The 24,463-nt window shown below is 39.7% G+C and overlaps 1 protein-coding gene across 8 annotated transcripts in view; it reads left to right on the top strand.

The window, feature by feature from the left end:
- Positions 1 to 284: 284 nt before the first annotated feature.
- PRDM2 (PR/SET domain 2) overlaps positions 285 to 24,463 on the top strand; it is a 95,491-nt gene continuing 71,312 nt past the window's right edge. For 5 of the 8 annotated variants that reach the window (XR_001351177.2, XM_023744255.1, XM_023744256.1 and 2 more), the window contains exons 1-3: positions 2,074 to 2,092; positions 16,190 to 16,307; positions 17,974 to 18,077. Coding sequence is in view for 6 of the 8 variants with exons in the window: in XM_023744255.1 (XP_023600023.1) it covers positions 2,081 to 2,092; positions 16,190 to 16,307; positions 17,974 to 18,077 (234 nt within the window). In the remaining 2 variants the exon portion in view is untranslated. Of the gene's footprint in view, positions 379 to 2,073; positions 2,093 to 4,404; positions 4,462 to 16,189; positions 16,308 to 17,973; positions 18,078 to 24,463 lie in introns of those variants that run through there. The other 3 variants (XM_023744258.1, XM_023744259.1, XM_014468273.2) reach the window with 3 other exon arrangements.

The following is a 24,463-nucleotide window of genomic DNA, read 5'->3' as shown; positions in this document are numbered from 1 at the left end:
ATGTGAACAAAGCTAACATTTCTTCTTAGGAATGATGCAATTCCAAAGCAAAAATTTGATGTCATTCTAATGAGTCTGCTTTCAATTGTAGAATACAATGAAGCCCTGGTAAAGATTAGCAAGAAATCTTTTTTATTGTAGCTAATAAATCTGTGAAGTAAGCTCTCAGCATAAATCGAAGTTGATCTGGCATGGAGTTGCTTTATGAATAGCCCTTTGAGCAAACTCTACAGTTCTGTATGTGGTTTTAAATCACTGTAAATGTGTAGGCAGGTACATATTACAATTGTCTGTTTTTCTTTTTAGGGCTCATGTAATCAAAGAAGTTTTTGTTGTGTGTATCTTTTCAGAACACAACAGGAATTGAAAATGAATCAGGTGAGTTTAAATATAAGAATTTATACAAATACATTACTTAGATGTTAGACCAGTTCTTGATTTCTAAAAGATAGTCCTTCCTCCCAGGTTTTCCTTTCTGTTCTTAATGCCATTAATGAATCCATTGCTTTCATGGTGTGCATTTTGGGGGCGTGGGTTGGCATTTCTATGGAACCCTGAGTAGAGGACTCATTCATTCTTAGGGACCTAATTCGGATTTTCTTTCTTCCTTCCTTTCTTTTTTTTTTTTTTTACCTCTCCCCTGCTACACTCTGGTGTTAATTAGTTGTTTTGTTTTGAGGCTTACTAAGCTTTTATTTTTAATACTTTTAATTTCGTAATACCCATTGACTGAAAAGAGAGTATTAAAAGTTTTGTTGTTGTTTTTTAAAGACCAAAATTGATCAGATGGGAAACTTTAAGATGCTCTGTCTTTGAAAAACCTGTTCATGGAATAGAAACAAGAGGGCAGATATTGAAATGTAAGATGTGCTTCACCTTTCAGGGGTTTGGGATTACCTGGAGATTAAACAGTTCTGCTGTGGACATTTCTGTAGCCTTCAGGGTGTTCTGATAAGTAGAACCTGTTATATGGATTTAATATATTGTAGAGTAGAATTCTTATTTTCTGATCTTAATATTATTCACTTGCAGTTATAGAAATTTATGGGTGTCAGAAACACTCTCTTTTGAAATCTTTATAAACACATTTTTTTAAAAAAGGACAGAACTTAAATATGTGAAGTCTATAATTTTTAGTGCTTAGCTTAAAACTACCAGAGTGGAAAATATTTGTATCCCTCATCAAGTGAAACTTGGGACACCTTTTTATCAGTTGCAGGTGCCTCTAACTGAGATCACAAGTCCAATTTTATTAGGTGGCCAAGTTTAATAAATTCAGTCCTGTGTTGCATTGAGAGATGTGAAATTTTTGGAATGGATTCTTTGATTTCTTTTTATTACTTTCTTTATCAAAATATGTTTATGTTAATGCACAGGACCATACGTCATAAAAATGAATCTGGTGAACACATGGGGCACGTGGTTTCCATTATTTTAAAACTTGCAGATTTACTGACATGCTTTTGAAGGCAAATTGTTTTTGAAATGGTAAAATGGGGGAGGGAAGGAGAACAGTGGATTTTCACAGTCATTGCCCATAAAGTTATATGCATATATGTGTCATAGATTTCATATATTTTCCCATTTTAAGACTGATTCTTAATGTGAACCTTGTCGCCCAAAGGAACTTGCTTTTCTAATGGCCCAGGAACTGTTGTTAGAATTCTTGATTTTGGATTAGAATGATCATGAAAAAAAAAAAAAAGAACGATCATGAAAGTTTCCAAAGTGGAATCTAAATATTGACGTTGCTTTTGTTGCCTCATTGTTCAGCAGTCATTATTTCAGTGGCTACAACTTTCACCTTAGGCTTAATAATGCTTTAATTCTTACATCTTATTAGGCTATTAGTATTTCTAATATTTTATTTCTTTGACACCTCACACATTCGCTTCAATATTTCATTTATATCAAATGAACTTGTATTTAAAGAAAGTCCACATGCCATTTAAAAGAGTTGTGACCATTTCTTTTTTTGGCTTTTTACAGTTTCATTTTGCGTTTGACAAGTTTTAATATCAGATCTGCAGAGGACTGCCTTTGATGCTAAATGCCAAATATCAATGGAAAAGGTCCTCTTATGTTTCTAATGGTTAGCACATTTCTGATGTGGGTATAATTTAAATGGCCTGGTAGTAATGAAACTTTTATTTGTATTATAAAAAGTCCACTTTTTATGAGTAAAATTTCAGCATCTTTAGTTATATTTTCTTTATTTGAGGAATATTAGTTACGTGATATTTAGTCCTGATTATTATGTCATGGCAAAAAATCTATGAGTGTTTCTGAATAGTTATCCCAGTAATTTTTAAAAATTAAGAATTGTTTCAGGACATTTTATGTTTTTCCCTCTCGTATTTATTCTTCTCATTTGCAGCCAGTGAAAATGAGCAATGCATGCTTCAAAACTTCTAAATAACTATACAAAAGTGTAGATATTCAGAAAGTTTTAACTTGAACCAGATTTGTAATTCAAATCTTGATGGTGAGTTTAGGGTTAGATTTTTCTCTCTAGGGACTGATCCATATAGCTTTGATGAACGTTAGCTGTCAGATCTGGCCCTTATAATGGGTGTGGTCTCTAAGACAATACACAGCATCATTCATCCATGTATGCCTGACAGCCAAGTTTTAGGGACTAAAGGACCCTAGGAGTGAGCATACCATATTGTTTACAAGTTAGTCCTTTAGAGGAAACGAGAGTTCAAAGCCCCAAGCGTGCTGGTATTTTAAGCACTGGCTATTGAAGCAGCCTCTGGACTGCTCAGTGTTACCAATGCGTTTCGAGTGGTCGCTTGCGAGGCTTTCCCTCCAATCCCAGCCCTGGGTTCCTGGAGCCAAGGCCCACTTGTTCTTTATCCTTCTTTCTCTTCTGGTCTGTTCTCCACTCAGCACTTACCCATTTTGTACTATCTCTTGTCTTCCCAATTTAGAACCCAGCTTGCTTTCCATGTGAGCCTTTGTTCTTCTAACTGAGCCCAGGCCTGATTGGCAGGCAAGAGGAGCAACTCTCTACCTCCTTCCCTCGCTGTCCACTTTCTTTTCTCTCCATTTGCAAATCATAGATATCCTTTACTCCACTTACTTTACACATCCATCTAAATATTTAACTTCGAGATGTTCCACTATTTTTCTTCTCTTTTTTTCTTAGATTTATATAGCAGAATCCAGAACTTTATAAATGGTTCTCTCGTTGAAGAGTTTAGAATGCTTTATAGAAGTTCCTCACCTCCTTTCCTTCAATGTCCTTCGTTATAACGTTGATGAGATGCCTTAGGAAGTTAACTCTTGTTTGTATCACTTAGCCCTGTGCTAAAATTGTTTCATTTTACCACATTTCACTTAAAGTTGCACAATCTATGAATGACATTAAATGAGGACTTACTGTACTTTTATAGAACATAAAAGTGAGTGCAGTTCCATAATGCAACTCTGCTCAAAGTAGCTTAAAGTAGGTATGTTAGAGTTTAATGCCATATTCCTATCTGTTGAGTGCTTACCCAGCATGCCAGGCATTTCGTTATCGCACATACATTTTCTTATTAATTCAGTCTTCATACCCACCCTATGAAGTACAGGATTTTTAACCATTTTATGGATGAAGACATTAAGGCCCAGAAAAGTGGTTTGGCCATGATCATTCAGACATGTGGTAGGTCTCTGATTCACACCCAGGCCTGTAGATTCCAAAGCCTGGTTCTTGCTCACTGTGCTATATTGCTATATCAGGATAAGCTGTGTGATGCCGTGCTGACAGGCTGCTCCAAAATCTTTGGGGCTTAACACAGCAGCCATTTATTTCTGTTTCTCAGTACACATCCATTGTGGCTCTGCTATTGTGGTTGCTCAAGAACCAAGGATGATGGAGGCTTTGTCTCAACACCTGTCACTTCTGTTTACATTTAACTGGCCAAAGTTAATCATATGGCCACATCTAATTTAAAACTCAGGTGGGGGGAGCAGAGCATTCCGTCAAGTGCCTGGGAGGAGAGGAGAACTGTAATATTGGGGTATAGCCCCAGTCATTCCAGCTTTATTGATATATATTTAATATATAACATTCTGTAGTCTTTCACCTTGATGATTTAATACAATGGCCTTGATTACCAGTTTATCGAGTCACACTTAATTTTCTAAAAAGAACCTTTGTATAACTCTTACTACTAATATTTGCAACTTCTACCAGTATAGTAGCTTATGATTGCAGCATCTCTCTGTCCTTATCAGTAATCTGTGGTAATGCCAGCAATTTAGCCTTCTAAACTTGTTTTAAAGTCTTACATACAAAAAAAAAATCAAAAGGAAGGTATAATCACTTGATGCTGCAAATGTAACCCTGAGAACTGTGATAAGCCATCCATATTTCCATCATCTTCACTGTGCAGAAGTTCATTCATCCCATCACTCATCCTGCATAGACTGCATCCCAGTGTGCTGTGGATTCTGCAGTGAAGCAGATAGGTAAGGGCTCTGCTCTGCAACTTACATACTCGCAGAGGGCGACAGTGCAAACGCAGGAAGATAAGTTCAGACAGTGAAAAGTGCTGTGAAGACAGTGCAGCAAGGTAATGTGATAAAGAATGCTGGGTGAAGGTAGGGGGAGGTTCTCTGGATTACATAGTCAGAGAAGGCTATTCCAGAAGGGTGATTAACAATAGAATCATAATAAATTAATAGAATTCTTAATAATAATTGAATAATAGGCCCAAGTAATAAGCAAGAACCAGATATATGAGGATCTTGGGAAAGAAAATTCTAGGCAGAGTGAACAACAGAGGTGGGAATGAGCTTGCTGGTTCAAGGCACAGGGAGCAAACCAGGGCTGGAGCTTGGCAATATGTGGGACTCTGGGACCAGATGAAGTTAGTATGTGAGGCAAGGGCCAGATTTATAGGTCCTTAAAGGCCATGGGAAGAAGTTTATTTTTTATTATAAGTTCAGTGGGAAGCCACTGGACAGTGACATACTTTGGTTTCCATTTTTAGAATAGCATGCTCACTGTGCCATGAGACCGGATTGTAAAGGGGCAAGAGTGTAGTAATATGTTTGTTCACTATTGAGATTAACACCATATTTGAGGACATTTTCTTCACTTGGACAACTTAATGGACCTGCCAGCTTTGTGCAGGAGGGTATTTTTTAATGTTTCAGAACTGTTTGACTGCTTTTCTTTTCCAAAGACGGTATATAAGATTTTCTTATCTATGTCCCCATCTGTTTATTGTTATTGCAGTCTTACTCATTCCTTAACCACATATAATTTAATGCTATTTCAGTAAACTGAAGCTGTTTGATCCCCACCCCCACCCATTTTGCCCCAAGAATAGTAAAGAGTCTTTATTTCAAGTTTAATCAGAGTTGTTCACAGAATTTGAGTATTTTAATACTCTTTAATTCTTGGATTTTTTTTTGCTGGTAACAATGATTACTATGGTGGTTATTAGTCTGTGGTAGCAATAATATATCTTATTTTGAATATATAATGATATGTCTTAATATTAAGCAATATTACTCTAGTATTAGTTTTGATCAATTGGTATTTAAAAATCTTGGTGCTTTAATTAAATCAATTAAATCTGATATAATAATTTATGGCCATTGTCTGGGTAGAGTGTGTGAAAGTAGTACTTCCGTAAATTTAAATGAAATACCAGGAGAATTCCCTTATTCTAATATTTTAAACAATGAAAACATGAGTATATGCTGTCTATGTCAGGGGGTACATGCAGCTTATCTACAGGAGGCAGTGCCAGTGTCATGCTGTAGAGCAGAGTTACCTTACTCATTCCAGTGAGTTTATCTGAGTGTGAGGAGAGGGAGTGGAGCAGGCTGGTTCCGAGGAGCAGAAGGGTGGGGGAGGTGAGTGGTCAGAGCTATGGGGTTGCTCAGCGGTCACTGCAAGGGCAGACCAGAGTAGACTTACTCAGGGAGAAGGGAAACTGTTTAAGGGTTTTGAATTGGTTTTGAAAAAAATCTCGATTAAAAAGTTGTTTTTCTATGACATTGGTATTTTTGTTTTTTATTTTCTTGGAGATTAAAGTTTCATTTTAACATAATTTAAAGAGGAAAGTGTAGGATTTATTTACTTATTTATGTGCAGTAAAATGTACTCATTTGGAGTGTATGGTCCTGAATTTTCACACTGATGTTAACTACCACCTCTGTCAAGAGATAGGACATTTCCATCATCCCAGAAAGTTCCTTGCTGTGGCTCTGAAGTTCTCCCCTCAGCCTCTGCCTCAGGCAGCCACTGATCGGCTCACTGTCCCTGTGGGTTGGCTTTTCCTGTTCTAGAATTTTTCATAAATGGAGTCATAAAGTACGTGCTCTTCTGTGTTTGTCTCCTTTTGGTCAGCGTAATGTTTGAGCTTTATCCAGTTGTGTATATCAGTAGTTTATTCCTTTTATAGAAAATACTAGAGGCCTGATGCACGAAATTTCGTGCACTAAGGTGGGGTCTCTCAACCTGGCCTGCACCCTCTCACAGCCAGGGATCCCTCAGGAAATGTCTGCCAGCTGGTCAGACATCCCTCACAGTCCGGGACCCCTTGCTCCTTACTGCCCACCTTGCAGCGGAGGCAGGAGAGGCTCCTGCCACTGCTGCTGCACTCGCCAGCCATGAGCCTGGCTTCTGGCTGAGCGGCGCTCCCCCTGTGGGAGCACACTGACCACTAGGGGGCAGCTCCCGCATTGAACATCTGTCATCTAGTGGTCAGTGTGCGTCATAGCGACCGGTTGTTCTGCTGTTCAGTCGATTTGCATATTAGGGTTTTATTATATAGGATTTCATGGGCCATTACCTGACCATCTAGATAAAATCTCTTCATACCATGTTTCTAAAGGTTAGGGGAAACACTGGGATGGCTTTCTATCTTTAATTTTAGATAGCTTCTCTACTTTTTTCTAATTCTAAAAATATATATTGTGTAAATAATTGAAACCACTTTGCTATTTTAGCATATTATTAACATTGAATTGCATTTTTATAAGTAATTAGTTATTTCTATAAGTATAAATGCAAATTTGATTTTTCATACTTTTTAAAAAAGACTTCCAACTAAGATGGTTTCTATCCATGATGACTTAAACCTCAATTAATGAGTGTATAGTTGAGGAAATTAATCTGTTTAATAATGATGGCACTTAAATTTCATTTTGAATCACGTATTCTACTAAATTTATAAATTAGCAATTTATAAAATAAAATCAAGTACAATGTCTTTCTGAAGATAATTGAATTATTTTTGAAATTTGAAAAAAAATTTAGGAACTTGAACAGTATTTCCCTATGTAATATAGAAGACTGTGGCAAGAAGGCTTGCATTTTATGTTACTCTGATATTAATGCTTCGGTAGAGAAGGTGTCAGGATTGTTTAGCTCTGCCTCACTTTAGTTATCTTGTGACTCACATTCCACCTTCAGTCCTGGCTCTGCCAATCCAGCTGCGTGACCTTGAGCAAGTCACTGACTTTTTGGTATTTGCTTTCTACCTGTTAAATAGGAATAGTAGTGCTGCCCACCCCATGCAATTGTGGTCAAGAGCAAAGTTAATAAACATAAAACACTAAGGTTAGTGCCTGGCATATATGTAGGAAACACTGTGTGTCATCATTCTCATTTTCAGGCAGTAACGAAGTCTTGATTCTGCCTTTATAAAATACCTTCTATCGAGCTCGCTGTTCGATTCCTGGTCAGGGCACATGCCTGGGTTGCAGGCTCGATCCCAACTAGAGGGCATGCAGGAAGCAGTGGATGCATGATTCTCTCTCATCATTGATGTTTCTTTCTCTTTTTTTTTTTTTGACTTTTTTTTTTTTAAAAAATAAATCTTCATTGTTCAGATTATTACAGTTGTTCCTCTTTTTTCCTCCCATAACTACCCTCCACCCGGTTCCCACCCCACCCTCTGCCCTTATCTCCCCACTGTCCTCATCCATAGGTGTACGGTTTTTTTCCAGTCTCTTCCTGAACCCCCCACACCCCTCACATCCCCTTCCCCCTGAGAATTGTCAGTCCACTCCCTTTCTATGCCTCTGATTCTATTATATTCACCAGTTTATTCTGTTCATCAGATTATTTATTCACTTGATTTTTAGATTCACTTGTTGATAGATATGTATTTGTTGTTCATAATTTTTATCTTTACCTTTTTCTTCTTCCTCTTCTTAAAGGATACCTTTCAGCATTTCATATAATACTGGTTTGGTGGTGATAAACTCCTTTAGCTTTTTCTTATCTGTGAAGCTCTTTATCTGACCTTCAATTCTGAATGATAGCTTTGCTGGGTAAAGTAATCTTGGTTGTAGATTCTTGCTATTCATCACTTTGAATATTTCTTGCCACTCCCTTCTGGCCTGCAAAGTTTCTGTTGAGAAATCAGCTGACAGTCGTATGGGTACTCCCTTGTAGGTAACTGACTTTCTTTCTCTTGCTGCTTTTAAGATTCTCTCTTTGTCTTTTGCTCTTGGCATTTTAATTATGATGTGTCTTGGTGTGGTCCTCTTTGGATTCCTTTTGTTTGGGGTTCTCTGCGCTTCCTGGACTTGTAAGTCTATTTCTTTCACCAGGTAGGGGAAGTTTTCTGTCATTATTTCTTCAAGTAGGTTTTCAATATTTTGCTCTCTCTCTTCTTCTGGCACCCCCATAATCCGGATGTTGGAATGCTTGAAGTTGTCCCAGAGGCTCCTTACACTATCTTCATATTTTTGGATTCTTTTTTCTTTTTGTTTTTCCGGTTGGGTGTTTTTTGCTTCTTTGTATTTCAAATCTTTGACTTGATTCTTGTGATCCTCTAGTCTGCTGTTGGATCTCTGTATAATATTCTTTATTTCAGTCAGTGTATGCTTAATTTCTAGATGGGCCTTTTTTCATATCCTCGAGGGGCTCACTAGATTTATGGGAGGGGCTCACTAAAATTTATCGGGAGGTTCTAGAAAATTCTGGAAAAACCTTAAAAGTGTGGTTTTGAACTCTATATCCAGTAGTTTGCTTTCCTCCATTTCTGTCATTTGTGACCTGTTTCTTTGTCTCCATATTTTTTATGCTTCCCTGTGTTGATAGAGTGGCTTTCTGTGCTAGGTGTCCTATAGGGCCCAGTGGCTCAGCCTCCCCAATTACTTGAGGTGGACACTCTTGGTGCACCCCTTTGTGGGCTTTGTGCACAGTCTTGTTGTAGTTAAGCCTTGATTGTTGTAGGTATCACTGGGAGGAATTGACCTCCAGGCCAATTGGCTGTAAGAATCACCTGTGTCTACGGTGGGAGAACTTCTGTGCTAAAGACACCCTTATGGGGCAAGACTTGCTTCAGTGGGGCTTTGGTGCCCACTGACTCTGCCCCCTGAATGTGTCCCTTATGGATCTGAGGAATTGTAATCTGGATGGTCCCACTCTGACCACTGGGTACACTGGCTCTTGTATCTAAGGATGTGCTAATCTAGCCTCTGCCTGAGGCTACCCAGCAGGAGCTATGGAGAGATCTGCAGCTTCATCTTCTTTGTTTGGGGTTTGGAGGTGCCCAGATGAGGCCCACTTGTGAAGCAATGCAAGCTGCTGTGGGGCCTTGGGCCTTCTTTTGGATGTTCTGGGTCTCTCTGACCCACCTGCAGTTTGTTAGGTAATTTTAGATTGCAGAAGACAGGCCATTCATATGCAAAAGCCTCTGTGCACAGCTTGGGTGGGGCGGGGTCTCAGGGAATCAACAGGGTGGAGCAAACAGCTATGGCTGATCCTCAGTCCTTCCCTAAGAGGCCCCGGGTCTCAGTGTCCCGTGGTAATTGCTGCAAGCACCTCTGAGAGAAAGCCACTCTCGAGTTCCACCTGATGCCAGATAGTCCAGTTTCTCCCCGTATGAGTCTGAGTCCCCAGAGACTCGCCCGGAACTGGAGTTCAGAGTGGGGGCATGTGTCTCCCTCCCGATTGAAAAAGACAACCGTCCTCAGTTGCCAGCCCTTTCCACGTGCACCTCCGTACCTCTGCACTTTACTTCCGCACCTCCTCTGAGTCTCAGTGTGCTTTTCTCTTTCCTTCTAGTTGTAGAATTTCCACTCAGCCAGCCTTTCTGTGGTTCTGGATGATGTCCGTTTTGTCTTTTAGTTGTATTTTTGAAGTGGTTGTGCGAGGCAGCAATATCCGGTGTTTACCTATGCCGCCATCTTGGTTTCTCCTCTCGTCATTGATGTTTCTATCTCTCCCTCTTCCTTCCTCTCTGAAATCAATAAAAAATGTATTTAAAAAAACTTTATAATAAAATAAAATAACTTCTTATCACTGTCATTGCTTGAGTTCAAACCCAAACATCCCTTGTTTGGGCTGTTATAGAAACTTCCTAATTGATTACCTCACTGACATCTCTCCCCATTGAATCATTTTCCCCGTGCCTTAAGTACTATACTTATACAACATAAAACTGACCATATAGGAAATCAGAGAAGTGGACAATCATCATGAGTTGTTTAGAATGTCTTCATGGATGAACTGGGATTTGAACTTGACCTGGAAGGATGTAGAGAATATTGACTGGCAGAAGAATTGAGGGCCATAAGGACCAGTGGCCTGGGTTCATTAGCAACTAAAAGCCTGAATTGCAAAAGCCCCAGAGGAGTAAGAGATCTAGTTTGGTGAAGGGAGGAGGAGCCAGAAGTTGGTGCTTGTAGGGGCCAGGGAGTAAAATATGGAATAGAAAACCTCATGACATCCTGTCACTCCCCTGACCAAAACCTTCTGGTGGGGTCCCACCACTCTCCTCATGCCATCCAGTCTCTGTGCCCTGGCCCTCAGGGCTCTGCAGGTTCTGGTGGTGGCCACCTCTGCTTGCTCCCTGGGTCACTCTGACCTGGCCATAGTGGCCTCTTTTCCTGAACATGCTAAGCTCTTTGTCATCTCCGACTTTCCCTGGAATGCTCAATCCTTAACACATGGCCTTATTCATAAATCAGAACATTTGAAACCTAAGATTAATCCCATTCCATTAGCCAGCAGAATGTCATAGCTTCCCCCAAACTTTCCACTCCATACCTCAGAGTGAAGAAGGCAGGTAACACCTTAGTATTATTATAAAAACTAGCTCATGGACCCCGAGAGGGACTTCCCAGGCATCCCCGGACTATAGTGTGAGACCCCACTGGTTAAAATGTGGACTCTGGAGTCTGACTGTGTGGACTTGATCTTGGCTCCACTACTTTAACATCTTGTAGTTTAGGGAAGTTACTTGACAGAGCTACGCCACTGCATCGTATTTGAAAGTTCACACCCTGAAGCCCAACTATCTGGGTTTGTACCCTAGCTCTGCCACTCATTAACTGCAGCTATGGGCAGGTTTCAATTTTCATCTGTAAAAAGGGGGATCATAAAATTACAGCCAGAGTGGTAGTGTAAAGGTTAAACGAGGTAATGCATAGAAAGTGCTTGGAGTAGTGTCTGAGTGGCCTGCATACTTGGTCAGTGTTAGCTTTGGTATTGTTGTGAGGTAATGCATAGACAGTGCTTAGCGTAGATCTTGGCCCAGAGGAAGGAATAAATGTCATGCTCCCTAAGTTCTCCTGCACCCCCCAACATGGCAGAGGATAGTCGTCCTGGGCTAGAGGAAAGGTGTGAGGAGGAAGCAGCAGAGGGGCCTTTCAGATGCTCCCTCCACAGATGGAAGAACTGGAGAGTCAAAATCTCTCTGAGGTTTTTGTGTGCTGGGAAGCAGGAGAAGAGCAATTCCTAGCCAGTGAGCTTTGTGGGGAGGGGTCCAGATCAGCTTTACTAACTAACCATTGTTTCTTCACCGCTCAGCACAGGGCCGGGCAGGCACCCAGGAGTGTTTGTTAATCATTGAGTGCAGGAGGGCCTCTTGGCCATTTATTGGGGAAGGGAGTGAATATTAACTACATTTGAGATTGAGGTAAGAAGTTGGAGACATCAAATTAACCGGATCAATGAATAGTTAATAACTAAGTAACTTATGGAATTAGGTATGTAAATTAAATTAACTTAAATTTAATGTGTTAGTTACATTTAATACATACCATTCCAGATCAGTTCATTGAAATAAAGAGCTCTATGTTTCCTATTGCATAATAGAGAAGCCTGGAAGTCCTTGTAACTTCCTCCATACTTATCACAGTGATCAGTGTTAAAAGCCTTAAAATGCAAATGGCTTTTATTCTGGGATAGCAAGGATGGGGTCCTGGGAGGAGCAGCAGCCAGGGTTCCTTCCTAGAGCTTGCAGCCTGGTCTGTGGTTGGCACCTTCTGTGTAGATCAGCAAGTGGTGATACATTTCTCCTAAGGTATTATTACTCCTGCCTTCCTCACCTTCTCTGCTCTGCACACATTGGACTTTTGCCTGTCTCTTCTCTGAGCACACCAAGCTTTTTCCTAACTCAGCAGTGGTCCTTGCTGTTCACTTTTCTGGCATATTTCACCTCATATCGCTGCGTGATTCTTCCTAGGTGTAGAGAGGTCTTCCCTGAGCACTCTGTCTAAAGTAGCACCCTACCCTCTCCATTACTGTCTTTCTTGTGCTTGGTTTTCCTTTAGAGCATCAATATCTACCAGGCATCGTATATCTGATTTTATTTGCCTTCCTTACTAGAGGGAAACATTGTTAAGGCAAATGTGATGCCTGAAACATTGCCTGGCCATAGGAGGGACTCAGAAATATTTTACTAAATTAATCGATTAGATATTGCAATTTCTTGTAGACAATATCGATCTGGGACCAAGTTGGATGACCCTGTTTACAATATATTATATCTGATACTATCAAGATATATATAAAAAAGAGATTCCAGTTTTATTGAGCGTGTGAGGGATTTTTAAAGCGTTTTTTTGTTCCAAAGGTTTAATTTATAAATTGGTTGCTTGAAATTGAGAACATATCATATATTCCAAAAAAGGGTTCTTGTATCAACCCAGAAAAATACCTACCTCAGATGCAAGAAATTCAGGCACACATGGAGAAAATACTTCCTGATAGATGACCCTGCTATTTTACTTTTATCCCTCCTTTTTCTAAAAAAGATTTCAGTTAGCTTACAAGAATCATTTAGTCATTCAAGTATCTAAGTGACAAACATTTTATGTCTCCTGCTAAGCATTGGGGTGCAGCATTCAGTAACGTATACACCATATGTCTTCATTGCACTCTGATGGGGAGGTACGTTAAACTTGAAATTATACTAATAATTGTTTAAAATTGTGATTAGACCTATGCAGGAAAATTAAGGAAGGGGAGAGGATGGTTCTCCTTGGACAGGCCAACCCACCTTCTGTTTCTCGAATCACTGATTTTCTAAAAATGTTCCATGCAGTGGAGATTCCAACAGCCTGGGAGGCTAGAGGAAGGCCTCAGAGCTGCCAGGGCTGGATGGCTGCATAGAGATGGAAGTTGAGTTTCGTTCTAGTGTAAAGGCTCTAAAATAAACAGAGAAATAGCTTTTCCCAACTAGGTAAATGAGCCAAAATTATAAATAATAGGTTGGCTGAAAGCAGGTAAATAAAAGGGTAGGAGTTTTCCTTATTTCTTTCCCCTCTGGCAGCTCTGCTGAGGTCCTTTATATTCACAGTGTTTCACAAATTTTAATATACCTGGTCTCCAACTTACACTGATGTTACACATTTCCTGTGGGAATGACCATTCTGTCTTAGTACCGTCATCTGCTGACCTTTCCGTGGACGTTTGGAGGTTTTAGGGTAGATGTTCTTAGGTTATATTCCAGCAGAATCTTTTTTTTTCTTTCAGTTTCATTAAGATGTAATTGACAAATCTGTAAGATATTTAAATTATACATTGTAGTGAATTGATATACATACATGTTTTGAAAGCATTCCCATCTTCCAATTAGTTAAGATATCCATCACCTCTCATATCATATTTATCCTTTTGTGTGTGTTTGTGAACATTTAAGTTCTATTCTCTTTGCAAATTTCATTCAGTAACAGTGTTATCAACTATAGTCATCATGTTTTACATTAGAGACGCAAACCTAATCTAGCAGAATCTTAACTGGAAACCCCACAGTGGTTATGAGCTTGGGCTCTGGGGTCAGACAGACAAGGTTCAAATTATGGCCCTGAGCAACTTAGACAGTTTCCCTAGGCCTCTTCATGTATGTTTGTGTGTGTTGCCTGGAGGAGGCACTGACAGTCCCTGCCTCCTGTTCTGTTTGGAGTAAACTCTATCATGCATGTAAGATGGTTAGCACAGTGCCCTACAAGGAGTCCCCGGGGAGCTTCTGAGGGCATATGAAGTTGTTGTTAATAATACTGTGATAGTGCCTGGAAGTATCAGTTTAGCTTAGCTGACTGTCTTTTCAAAGCTCCTGGGGAGGTTAAATGATGTCAAATTCTTTAAAATCTTTGCTTCGGAGTCCATCCGAAAAAGGGGAAAAACTTTCTCTTACTGGAAGTGATAGGACTCATAACTCGGGCTAGTACTTGTTAATATTGCTTAATTTATCAGTGTTAAAAAAAACTATTATATAGCCTGGGGTACCAACTACCAATTTTATACCTTTCTCCGCTTTGAAAAAAATTTATTCAGGTTTCCATAATTCTAGTTTATAGATTACAATTTTAAAAACGGGCACTATATTTAGAAGTGAGAAATTTTTACACTTTAGCTACTTAAAAATACCACAGGGTCATTTTCTGGAGCACATTTGGCATTCCCATATTTTGGAAGGCACTTAACTTGTGTGTGATGATGTTGGGGCCAAAGCTTCTGAGGCGTATGCACTGCTGACTGCTCCATCCCAGGCAGCAACCCAGGTCTTCACTGTCTGCTTTTGTGCATTCAGCTCAAAGCAGGCCCGAGAGACCTTCATTATGACTTGCTCATTGCTGTGGGATTTCTTTCTCTTGAAGCAGCCTATTGGTAGTTTTTGAAACAATTGAAATTCTGGGAGTACTCAAATTTGGATGATATTCTTTTCTTGGCACAAAACTTTCTCAAAAACTACAAGAGCTTGATTGTTGTGGGAAAATTAATCTTTTTTTTAAAAATTAATTAATTAATTCATTTATTTATTTTATTGATTTTTTACAGAGAGGAAGGGAGAGAGACAGAAACATCGATGAGAGAGAAACATCGATCAGCTGCCTCCTGCACATCTCCCACCGGGGATGTGCCCGCAACCCAGGTACATGCCCTTGACCGGAATCGAACCTGGGACCCTTCAGTCCGCAGGCCGACGCTCTATCCACTGAGCCAAACCGGTTTCGGCAAAATTAATCTTTTTAGCTTAGAGTTTGCTTTTTGCCCACGTTGGTTTCTTTGAAAGTTCTTGGGGGAATGTTTCCCTTTGCAGTGAAATAAAGAACACTCGGACTACAAAACCCAGCATTCTTAGGTGTCATGATACACACATGAGTTCTTTAGGGTATATGTGGTACCAGTTAACAGATGCTTGGTTTCCCTTTGACTTGAAAGTTATTTGTAAAATAACAGTCATGTTTTACCAGTTGACTTAAATCTCCCCTTTTCATCCCCTTCTATACATATTTAATAGTGATCTTATTTCTTAAGATTACAGTGAATTTGAACATACACTTTGGTTAGTATAAAAATGTCTTTCTTAGAGACTGTGTGATATTGTGGTGACTTTGCTATTTACTGACTTGGTAGATGGTGGTGAGTTACTGTTTCCTGGAAAGTTGTACTTCCCATGAAGGTCCAGAATAAGTTCCAGTGCTCTTGGTTGGAATAGTCAAGGCTCTGCCAGGGGTATTGGTGGTGGAGATTAAAGCATGGATCAGGTGGGGTCCAGCTGGCCACTGTGGCCTTTACAGTATGTGCTGAAGGCATTCACTTAATAAGGAGTGTTGATTGTGAGTTTTTAAATGTTCTAAAATGCTGATGGTAGCCTTTGACTTAAGAGTAAGTGTAAGCTTAAGCTGCCAGATTCTCTGGGAGTTTAAAGCAATATGGCACCAGAGATTACATATTTTGAAAATGGCTGTGGGTGGCTGGAACAAAACAGATTAACGCAGACATGCTTGAGGGTCAGTGGTTTCCTTTGGAGACTCACAAACAGACATCAAAGCAGCTCTGAAATGCTTGACATCATGGGCTTGGGCTTGGCTTGGCTTGCCAGATTTAGCTTCAGTTACATGTTTGCATATTTGCTTATTGGACCAGAAAAAAACAAAATGCTAGCTGGGATTTCTTCGTTTTGCTATGATCCTTCTGTTTCTTGACTTGCAGAACACTACTGAGCCTGTGGCAACCGCTGAGACCCTGGCCGAGGTACCCGAACATGTGCTCCGAGGACTTCCCGAGGAAGTGAGGCTTTTCCCATCTGCTGTTGACAAGGCCCGGATTGGTGAGTCCTCGGGTCCGAGAAGGAGCAGGGGAAGGGATTGCAGGCTGCAGGCAGACTTCCTTTGGGGCATTTAAGGTAGGGAGCTCCCCATAAAAGCAGCAGATTATACTCTGACTTAGAAGATTATGTGGTGTTTATGCAGTTTCCAGTCACGAATCCAGGGTGGACATAGATCTTGTGTGTTTGATCTTATTTTTATGTTTTAATCTTTGGTCATAAGGCAAAGGAAATAAATGATAAAAATTTAGTCAAAGTACAGTCTTGGAATATATCATGTTTATATCCTGTGGGTTGTTTTTTTTTAAAGATGTGCTTTTGATATTATAATTTATGTATATATATGTGTGAATAAATTTTTAATAAATGCTTTTTCTAATCCTCATTGGAATCTATTCAGTAACTTGAGCATTTAAATTGTATCATTCACATGAAAGTGTTCGATTTTATAGCTCCACTAATTTATTATTAGCCGTTATCAAACAGGATTCATAGCAGACTTACAGAAAAGTGGGATTTGTACATCCTAGCTGAACAGGACTGGCTGAGATGCCACCATCCTGTATGTGAGGAAACTGAGGCCAGGAGATGAGGGAACCTGTTGTCAGCGAGAGCCACTGCTGGGCACCGGTTCCCTTGACTCCGGGTGGCCTCCTGCCATTTTAACCACTGCTGCTTTATCTGTCTGCCTTATGGCCAGTTCAGAGGAAATAGAAACACCCTTAAGAACACCACAGAACAGCATACTTCTTGGCTCTTTGAAACTCCGCAAAGTGAGTTGCCCCCGTAGCTAAGATTTTAGGAAACAGTGAGGAGAGGGTTTTTCATTTTGAACAAACAAACTTTAAAAATATTTATTAAAAAACCTATATTTCTAACCCTTTATAAAAGCAGCTCATGTTTATTGGAGATCATTGAAGTCTGTAGAAAAATAGAAAGAAGAGTTTAAAAATTATTTGTAGTTTGACTATATTCCAGTTTTTTTCTCTTTAATTGTGCTATTCTCCAAGTATTCGTGATTGTACTGTCCAGCTAATTTTACATGTAAAAATTAAAAACAAGCAAGTATATAAAACATTATTTTTTATTATAAAACAAAATAGGTTTTTTAGAGGCTATTTGCAAAATATAGAATATAAAGAAGAAAAAGAAAAATCACTGTTGAAGACTTAATTTGCTTTCACCTGATCTTAGTTGATTTAACATCTTGCTTTTAGGCTGTAGCCTTTTAACTATTTTGTGAAACTGAATTGATTTTAGTGCTTCAATCTATTTTTTTTTCTTTCCACACCGAGAAGGGTGGTAAGACAATCTGAGTCACAGCTCTAGGTGATAGCGGCACTATTAGACCTTGGTTCTTGAGTTTGGCAAAGACAGAATTCAGAGCCAAGAACTTGAGTACAAGACGTTTATTTAGCCTTTTAGAAAAAAAAGTCACAGAGGCAGAAGAAGTGAGCCAGCAGGGCTGCATGGACTCAGGAAACAAGTTACAGAAGCAAAAGAAGGGCCCTTGGAACTTAAGAGAAAGAAAGCGAAAGATACGGGCCTAAGGAAAAGAAGGGGGTGGGGGAAGGCACAGGTGTGCTCTAGAGAGAAAGAGAGAGCACACTAGTGCTTCAGTCTTTAAAGTAACCACATGCATTATAAAAATATTGGTTTTCTTTTCTAGGTGTCTGGGCCACTAAACCAATTTTAAAAGGCAAAAAGTTTGGACCATTTGTTGGTGATAAGAAAAAAAGATCTCAGGTTAAGAATAATGTGTACATGTGGGAGGTAAGGAAGAATTTTGTGTTTTTTGTCTATCAGAGTTCTAGACATTTAAACAAAATCTGTTCTCTTAGGATCTGACATTCGGAAATTAAAACCACTATTTTAATGTGTTCTTTAAAAATCAAGAATATTTTTATTAAGTAGAAAATGTGTTTCCATGGATGCAGACTGCTGTTTACATTTGTATTTTGAGACTGTTTGGCCATCCTCAACAATACTTGTCAAATCCACTCTTTATATCCCCTGTTCAGGGCTTTTGCTCTGCAGCCAAGACTTTCGTCTGTCACTTTACAGGCTTCCAGATAGACACCATAAAAGACACCCCAAGGTGGCTGCATATAAAAACATTGTTCGGGTCCTCTGTATTTTAGAAAATCATCTGTGTTGCTGGAATGTTCAGAGTTGAATATATTTAGCACATGGCACATTTATATTGTGCTTTGAACTTTTCAAAAGTCTTTTATTCGGTTTATTTCATGTTCTCCCAACAATCCTGGAAGAGCAGAACATTAGCACCCTCCTTACAGAGGTGAAGCGGTTCAGAGCAGAGGTGAACTCCTCCTTCCTGTGGGGCCCAGATGTTGAGAGTGGAGTCGATGCAGAACTAGAATCCACATCTACGGACAGTGAGGCAATTAAAAAGGTTTCATTGGTTCATATCCTACCGTTAGCTTTGTGACTCTGGCTAAAACCCTCAATTTTAAAATGAAGAGAATAAAAAATATCTCATTAAGGTAGCTGTGAAGACAAAATATGTTGTTAATTGTTTCTTGGAGAGTTGCATGCGAATTCACCAGTTGTGTGGAATTTAGTTCAGATGAGGTGCCCTCTGGAAACTCCTCATGTTCTTACAGGAACTGAGTGGTGTGACTCCTTTTGAAAGTAAGTGGAGTTTTTCGGTTGTGAGGAAAAGCATTCCAACCAGATTGTCTTAAATTGAGTCACATCTGTTTCACATGTAAACATGCACAAGCCTAAAAATAAAATATGCATAGGAAGTGTCTGGATACTTTACATCAAGAAGTTCTGTGGCATTTGTACGTTTGAAGTATATTGTGGTTCTTCTCAATGTTATAAGCAGTGTTTCTTAACTTGAAATTCCGATGACTTCTCCCAATAATTTTGAGTTCTTTGTTGTGAATCCCTTATAATAAATCTAATGGCAGTTAACCCAAGGGGCTTTAGGAATGAGGACTTACCCTGAGGATAATTACATTTGCTATTTCACCACTTTTGAGGTAAGAGAGTGCTTGCTATATTTGTAGAAAAACTGCCCAGTCAAAATATGCTATTACCCTAAGTGGTCACAGGTATCTTGACGACAAAATTAGGCTCCAAACCGCATTTTTAATTTTACAAGTTTCCCAAGGGAAGCTAACAAATATGATCTTCTGGGTTAGTGCTCACCTGAGTGAGGATAATGTCAGGGACCCAGGAAATGTGTGCTTTACTTCTGGGTATAGAATGCTAAGCTTGTACAAATGCCACTGATATTAAACCCAAGTTTATGGTACCTATTTTACCCAACATAGCAGTTTGATATTGTTGGGCATATTGTATAAATTATTAATGGTGCCTTTTCTCCATTAAGCTTCATTTATATTGAAATTTCTGCATAGTATGAATTCATAGTAGCTTGGTGAAAATTGTGATTTGGAGCCATGGCATAATAGGGATTCAGTTTCTACTATTAATATTCTCTTGTTAGCTTAAGATACCACAGTTTGTGAACCCTTATGACATTGCCAGTTCTTGTGGGTCAGGTATAAAGATTTAGTTTTTGTCAGGGCTGGCTTTTCCTTCCTCCAGTTAAAAAACAACAACAATCTGGAGTAGGGGTTTCAGGGCTGGGTGGAAAAGGTGAAGGGATTAAACAAACAAACAAAACAAACCTCTAGACACAGACAACAGTATGGTGATTACCAGAGGGAAAGGAAGTTATAGTAAGATAAATGTTGATGGAAGGAGACTTGACTTAGAGTGGTGAACACACAATACAATGTACAGATGATGTATTATAGAATTGTACACCTGAAACCTATATAATTTTATCAATATCACCCCAATGAATTAAATTTAAAAATTTGGATATCATTCACATACTTCCAACCACAGGGTATATATTCCATACAGAAACCCTTAAGCCTTTTGCTCTATTAAAAGTAGATATATATGACATATATATGAAGAAGTAGCATTTGGCAAAGTACAGGGAGCATAAATTATAATGAACTTATCTACATACTAGAGGCCCGGTGCATAAAATTCATGCACGAGTAGGGTCCCTAAACTTGGCCGGCGATCAGGGCCAATTGGAGCCTTCTGGCTGCCGGCTGGGGCCTTCCTTCGTTCCACGCTGCCTCCTGGTGGTCATCACACATTATAATGAGCGACCAAACTCCTGGTCAAACTCTCAAGGGGACAATTTGCATATTAGCCTTTTATAAAAGGCTAATATGCAAATTGACCCCTCAACTGGGAGTTCAACTGCTCACTATGACATGTGCTGACCACCAGGGGGTGGCGCAGAACATGGCGGGTGTTGGCGATGCGCTGCGACCTCTCACTGGCTACCTGGGGGCGGGGGTGATGGGGACAGAGATGCGGTGAGAATGTGGGGTGTCTGCTGAGCTTGCTCTCACTCCCCCTGCTACCATCCCCCAGGAGGCCAGGGCTCCCGCACTGGGGAATCCCCCATGCTCAGGTGCCAGGCGCTCTCAAGGAGCCTGCCCCGCACCTGCGCGGCCTCTCTGCTGGTACCACAGGGGCCAGTTGGGCTCCCCGTGGGTTCACACAGGAGCCGGTCTGCGAGGCTGGCCGGGAGAGAGCGCGCTGGCCTCCCGGCTTCCGTGCGGCGCCGGCGTCTTACTGCACTCACCACATCTCCACGTGGGGGCTCAGGCACCATGACTCTGGCGGAGGAGGTGCGTGGGGTCCTGGGGGCCCAGGTGCTGCCCAGGGCTCAGAGGTCAGCTGGGACCTGCCCTTCCATGCCAGACACTCGCACTTCGATCACTGGCCAGGCCTAGTGACCACGCCTGTGCACGAATTTCATGCACTAGGCCTCTAGTATAGATATAAAAGGCTAATATGCTAAGTGTCCGACGGTCTGGGTAATGACATCACGTAGCAATGCCCGGCTTCCTCTCCTAGTGACAACTAGCCTCCTTGCAGTTTCTTCAGCCCAGGAACCTGACTTGCTTTATACCCAGGTGGAAACATTTTACACTTTAAGCAAATGTCTGTGAAGCGTTTTCCCATGCCTCATCTCATTTGATCCTCACAGAAGTCCTGGAGTAGGTAGATAGGACACTTGGTGGAATCCTTTTTTTTTTTTTCATTAGCTGGAAAACAGATTTAGAAAGCTTAGAAATTTGACCCGACTGAAAAGAAGTAAGAAATGGTGGACCTTGAAAATGACTTCAGGTTTTCTCATTGCACAGAATATAGTCAAACACTGCTGCAGTTAAGTATTTTACCCTTTTTTCTCTATCCTGATCTACAATAATAATCTGCTTCATGTTGATATTTACTGCTGTGTTGCTGACAATTACCTGAAAGAGAAGTTGAGGTGCTTCACTGGGCTGGAAAAAGTTTAGCTAAATCAGAAAGCAGGTCTAATTAAGCAAGTTTATTCTATATCTATAAAAGGCTAAGTTGACTCACGCATGCACGATACATATAAAGGTCTTGCTGGCGCCAGTCGCATGTGTGTGTTTCCATCTGTCATTGTTGATTGTGAATTTGGTTGACACTTCTATTATAGAGAAAGGGCGAATAGCGATATTAAAATATTTCTTTTAATTAATTTCCTTTCAATGTGCATGAATTCGTGCATTGGGCCACTAGTTTCATATAAAGAAGAAAATAAGAACCCAGGTAAAATTTAGAATTTCTCCATTAATTTATTCCAACCTTGGCGTTATCCACTGACTTGCATCAGAGCGCCTCTTATTAATGTAACAGAAACTGCTTATCATTAAAGTCTCATCTTGGCATTTGTTCTTCAATTAAAGCCCCTTACGAACAGCTTATCTTTTAGCAGCCTGGTCTTTTGCCCCCACTAGAACTCCATTTTAAAGCTAATCAAAGACAGTGTTAAATTGCTTTTCTTGAGCCCCTGGTTATCTATCACAGTCTTAAGTCCTCTAAGCTTTCACTGGAAACATTCTATTAAATCAGACATAACTGGAGAAAAACAGTAGAGTATCTCAGGGTGAATGCACAAAACAGGTTCTCCAAAGAGGAGAACATTCTTTGATCAGTTTCTGGAAGGGAACTGCTAGCCAGGTGAAATGCTGGCCTACATGTAATGAATGCTTCCCCTGACCACCCCACACCCACTGAGCAGTCTGCAGGATTCTAAAACAGCTTCTGATGAAAACCTTTCAATTCACTTCCATGGGGCTCAAATTGCTTCTGATGAACACAACTTTTGAATTGCTTTAATGTCTTTTTTAAAAAAATAGACTTTTAGAGCACTTTTAGGTTCACAGCAAAATTGAGCAGAAAGTACAGAGTTTCTTTATAAATTCCCCCGCCCTGCGGCTGTGCCCTGCCCCTGTACACAGCCTCCCTCGCTGTCAACATCCTGTACCCGAGTGGTACATTTGTTAAAATGGATGAACCTGCATTGACACATCATTATCACTTCAAGTCCATGTTTTACAGTGTGGTCCATTCTTGGTGTTCACTCTAATGTTTTGTTTTTTTTTATTTTAACTTATGAAGGTTGTACACACTCAGTGCAAAATCACATAAACAATATAGAAAACTATAAACAGGAAAGTAAAAGTCATCTGTGAACATGTTGGTAGACATTCTTTTAACTATTTCTCTGCCTCTCGTTTTTTTCTGTCTCTCACATACACGGGTATAGAAACAGATGCTTCATGCAATTGACATCAGACAGTACATGTAGTTTTGTAATGTGCCTTTTTCTTTCAATATGTTATGGATATATCTGTCAAATATTATTTATATCATTGTTTCTTTCCTTTTTAAAAATGTTTTTATTGATTTTTTTTTTTTAGAGAGAGAGAGAGAGGAAGGGAGAGAGATAGAAACATTGATGAGAGAGAAACATCATCAATAGCTGCCTCCTGCACTCCCCCTACTAGGGATCGAGCCCACAACTGGGGCTCGAATCGAATCAGGTGACCTTTGGTTCCTGGGTCGATGCTCAACCGCTGAACCACACTGACCGAGCTACATCATTATTTCTTATGCTGCTTAGAATTCTACTATATCTTCCACTGTTTAACCAGTTGGACATTTAAATAGTTTTAATTTTTTCATGATATTAACAATTCTTTAAATATGGAATTCACTCTGTATACGTATTTGCTGATTTGTCTGGTTATCTTCTTAAGATAAATTCCTACAAGTATAATTGTTAAGTCAAAAGCTACTTTGTACATTTTAATCTTTGATAATTTTTTTATTTTGTTTTTATTGATTTCAGAGAGGAAGGGAGAGGGAGAGAGAGATAGAAACATCAATGATGAGAGAGAATCATTGATCGGCTGCCTCTTGCACTCCCCCTACTGAGGATTGAGCCTGCAACCTGGGCATGTGCCCCGACTGGGAATTGAACCTGGGACCCTTCAGTCCGCAGGCCGACGCTCTATCCACTGAGCAAAACCAGCTAGGGCAATCTTTGATAAATTTTCTTTAACAGACCTCTAGAAGGATTATGCTAATTTATATAAATATCATGAGTGCATATTTCTTCTTAGCTTTTTAAAACCCAATATTAATCTTTTAAACAATGTTTTCCCACATTGTTATAAATGAAAACTGATACTTCACTGCTTCTGTTTGCATTATTTCATTCAGGTCACAAATTTTGAGTCAGGAGGATGGAAGGAAGATGTATATTTTGCATTTCAACTAATAATTGAAATAGAAATTATATCTATAATGGAGACTTTTTTTGTAAATTCTATAAATAATTTTTTTTCTTTATTGCCACTTTTAAATGAGGATAACAAGCTCCTCATGGAATTGTTTGGCTACAAATTAGATGGTGTATAAGAAATTACTTGATATAGATGTGCTGGTTCAATAAATATTAGTGGAACCTGAGTATCAAAGATGAACACTTGAATTATCATATAGAGTATAAAAACATTTATTTTGTAGTTGAGTACTTTTTAAAAGATTATCAATATTCATTTTTGCTTAGAATTTCTTTCTCTTCTAATGTCAGAAGGTATGCGCAGTATTTTGAAACAAACTGGAGTGGAGGATGGATCCTGGAAATGACTTTTGAAAGCTCTTTGAGTTATTTACTCATGCAAATGCATTGGTGGGAAATGCTATGCAAGTTGGGCTAGTGGAGAAGTAGACATCCTGTCTCCCCTTGAGTCCTTTTGACAGTTTAAACA

This window comes from Myotis lucifugus, unplaced genomic scaffold (assembly GCF_000147115.1).
Source record: "Myotis lucifugus unplaced genomic scaffold, Myoluc2.0 scaffold_441, whole genome shotgun sequence".
Classification (NCBI taxonomy): domain Eukaryota; kingdom Metazoa; phylum Chordata; class Mammalia; order Chiroptera; family Vespertilionidae; genus Myotis; species Myotis lucifugus.
Note: the sequence above shows the minus strand (reverse complement) of the source record. Positions and strands in the feature narration are given on the sequence as shown.